The following is a 2347-nucleotide window of genomic DNA, read 5'->3' as shown; positions in this document are numbered from 1 at the left end:
ATATATATATATATATATAGTTAAAGACAATAAAAAATATTGATTATGTGATTTTGTGCCACTAAACACCAATAAAATCTCTTTAAATTCGACTTGAAGCCTGTAATTCTTTTCCAATTGAAATTGAATTGAAGGACAGACGCTGGTGGGCGGGCACGTTGGCCCGAAGCTGAGCACTGATTGGATGATAGTAAATCTTTGGGCGGGACCTTTATGAGGAAGAGAGAGCGTTGATTGGTTGGCAGGGAAAGGGTCGCGTGCATGATCAGCCTGTTAATAAGACGCCGGTTTGAAGGTTCAAACAGACCGAGGGACAGTGCTGGTGTCTGCGGAGCTTTACGGCTGAAAGTAAGTTTAAAAACGAAAGAAAATCAAAGTAAAACAGGGTCAGAGTGGGTCGGAAGTGTCCTGTGATAAGTTTGAGTCCAGTTTCCGGACCATGGTCCAGCACACGGAACGTGCCGGGGCGGAGATCAACACCGACTCCCGCGAGGCGACGGACCCCGAGGAGAGCGAGCTGCTGGCGGCCTCGGCCTGCAGCCCGGTGCCGCTGAAGCCGGACTGGTGTAAAACGGCCTCGGGTCACATCAAGCGGCCCATGAACGCGTTCATGGTGTGGTCCAAGATCGAGAGGCGGAAGATCATGGAGCAGAGCCCGGACATGCACAACGCGGAGATCTCCAAGCGGCTCGGGAAGCGCTGGAAGATGCTGAACGACTCCGAGAAGATCCCGTTCATCCGGGAGGCGGAGCGGCTCCGGCTCAAGCACATGGCCGACTATCCGGACTACAAGTACCGGCCCAAGAAGAAGCCCAAGACGGCGGAAGGGTGCGCGTTTCCTCCCGCGGGCAAGTCCTCCGCTCAGTCCCCGGAGAAGGCCAGGCCGGCTAAGAACTCCGGTTCCGCCAGGAAGATGAAGCCCAGCAAGCCGGTGTCCGGGACCGGAAGGGCCGGCGGCCACCCCCCGCAGCACCGCGACCCCCGGTACCGGTTCGTGTTGACCAGCAGCTTTAAAAGACGGGACTTTACTGACGATGAGGAGGAGGAGGAGGATGAAGATGATGAAGACGACTCTGAGGAAGAGGAGGAGGAAGATGATTTCAAACTGGACCATGTGGAAGAACCGTCCCGGTACTGCCGGACCAGCTCCACTGAGCCGGACCTGGAGCCCTCCGGCCGGCTCTTCTACAGCTTCAAGAACATCACCCGGCAGGGGACCAGCGCCTCCCCCCGGTCCCCGGCGTCCTCCTCCCGCTCCGGCTCCACCTCGGACCTGGACGATGGAGCCGACCTGGCCCTCAGCTTCCTGTCCGACCCGTGGACCTCCTCCTCATCCAGCACCGCGGCGGGGAACCTGAGCCTGTCCCTGGTGGACAAGGACCTGGACTCGTGCGGCAGCGAGGGCAGCCTCGGGTCCCACTTCGACTTCCCGGACTACTGCACCCCGGAGCTCAGCGAGATGATCGCCGGGGACTGGCTGGAGGCCAACTTCTCAGACCTGGTCTTCACCTACTGAAGGCTGCGGTTCTCCTCAGTTGGTCCCGGGTCTGGAGGAGATCCATGGACCGGGGCGACGCTGCTGCTGCTGCCCGGGCTCAGCGCGCCGTGCGGCGGATCGGCTGCTGGCCTGGACTCGGTCCTCCTGACGGAGGAACTAAAAATGACACAAACAGGGTTTTTATGGGTTTTCTTTTCAGTCTCTCGGGTCTGGACCAGAACCCGGACTATGCATTCCCTCTCAGACCAAACTGTGATCCTTTCTGCTGCAGGTTCTAATGTTTTTTATTTTATTTAAAAATGTCACATTTTAGAGGATTTTCAGCTCCTTTTTATCTAGAAAAACTCTCCAAACTGAACCCAGGGCAGGAAAACTTTTGATATTTACATAAAACAAACAAACATACCTCAAATTTTTAACAAAATCCAGAATATTTTCAAGCATATTTTTCTACACTGAAAGGGAATGCCAGGCACTTCTTCCACTGTTACTCAGTTCTGCTGTGTGAGGGTTCAAATCCGCCGTCCTGCCTTTATGGAAGCAGATCAGTCCCCAGATGACGAGTTTTAAATATTCAAATTTAAATGCAGTGAAAATGTGGATTTTTTTGGTCTTTTTTTATTCCAGTTTTCAGTAAATCACATTTGAATATGTGTGTATATATGTATACGTGTGAATGTATGTATACGTGTGAATGTATGTATACGTGTGAATGTATATATACGTGTGTACACGTATATGTATGTATACGTATGTATGTGTATGTATATATACGTTTGTACACGTATGTGTATGTATATATACGTTTGTACACGTATGTGTATGTATATATACGTTTGTACACGTATG

The 2347-nt window shown here is 51.9% G+C and overlaps 1 protein-coding gene across 1 annotated transcript; it reads left to right on the top strand.

The window, feature by feature from the left end:
• The first annotated feature begins 289 nt into the window (after positions 1–289).
• On the top strand, positions 290–2114 carry LOC106533618 (transcription factor Sox-11). Its single transcript, XM_014029988.1, has one exon. The coding sequence runs from the start codon at positions 440–442 to the stop codon at positions 1514–1516; it is 1077 nt and encodes a 358-aa protein (XP_013885442.1). The 5' UTR covers positions 290–439; the 3' UTR covers positions 1517–2114.
• Positions 2115–2347: the final 233 nt, after the last annotated feature.

This window comes from Austrofundulus limnaeus, unplaced genomic scaffold (assembly GCF_001266775.1).
Source record: "Austrofundulus limnaeus strain Quisiro unplaced genomic scaffold, Austrofundulus_limnaeus-1.0 Scaffold982, whole genome shotgun sequence".
NCBI classification, from domain to species: domain Eukaryota; kingdom Metazoa; phylum Chordata; class Actinopteri; order Cyprinodontiformes; family Rivulidae; genus Austrofundulus; species Austrofundulus limnaeus.
Note: the sequence above shows the minus strand (reverse complement) of the source record. Positions and strands in the feature narration are given on the sequence as shown.

What these genes read in the sequence shown, in the direction of transcription:
- LOC106533618 (XM_014029988.1), top strand. Translation starts at nt 440, where the DNA reads ATGGTCCAGCACACGGAACGTGCCGGGGCGGAGATCAACACCGACTCC.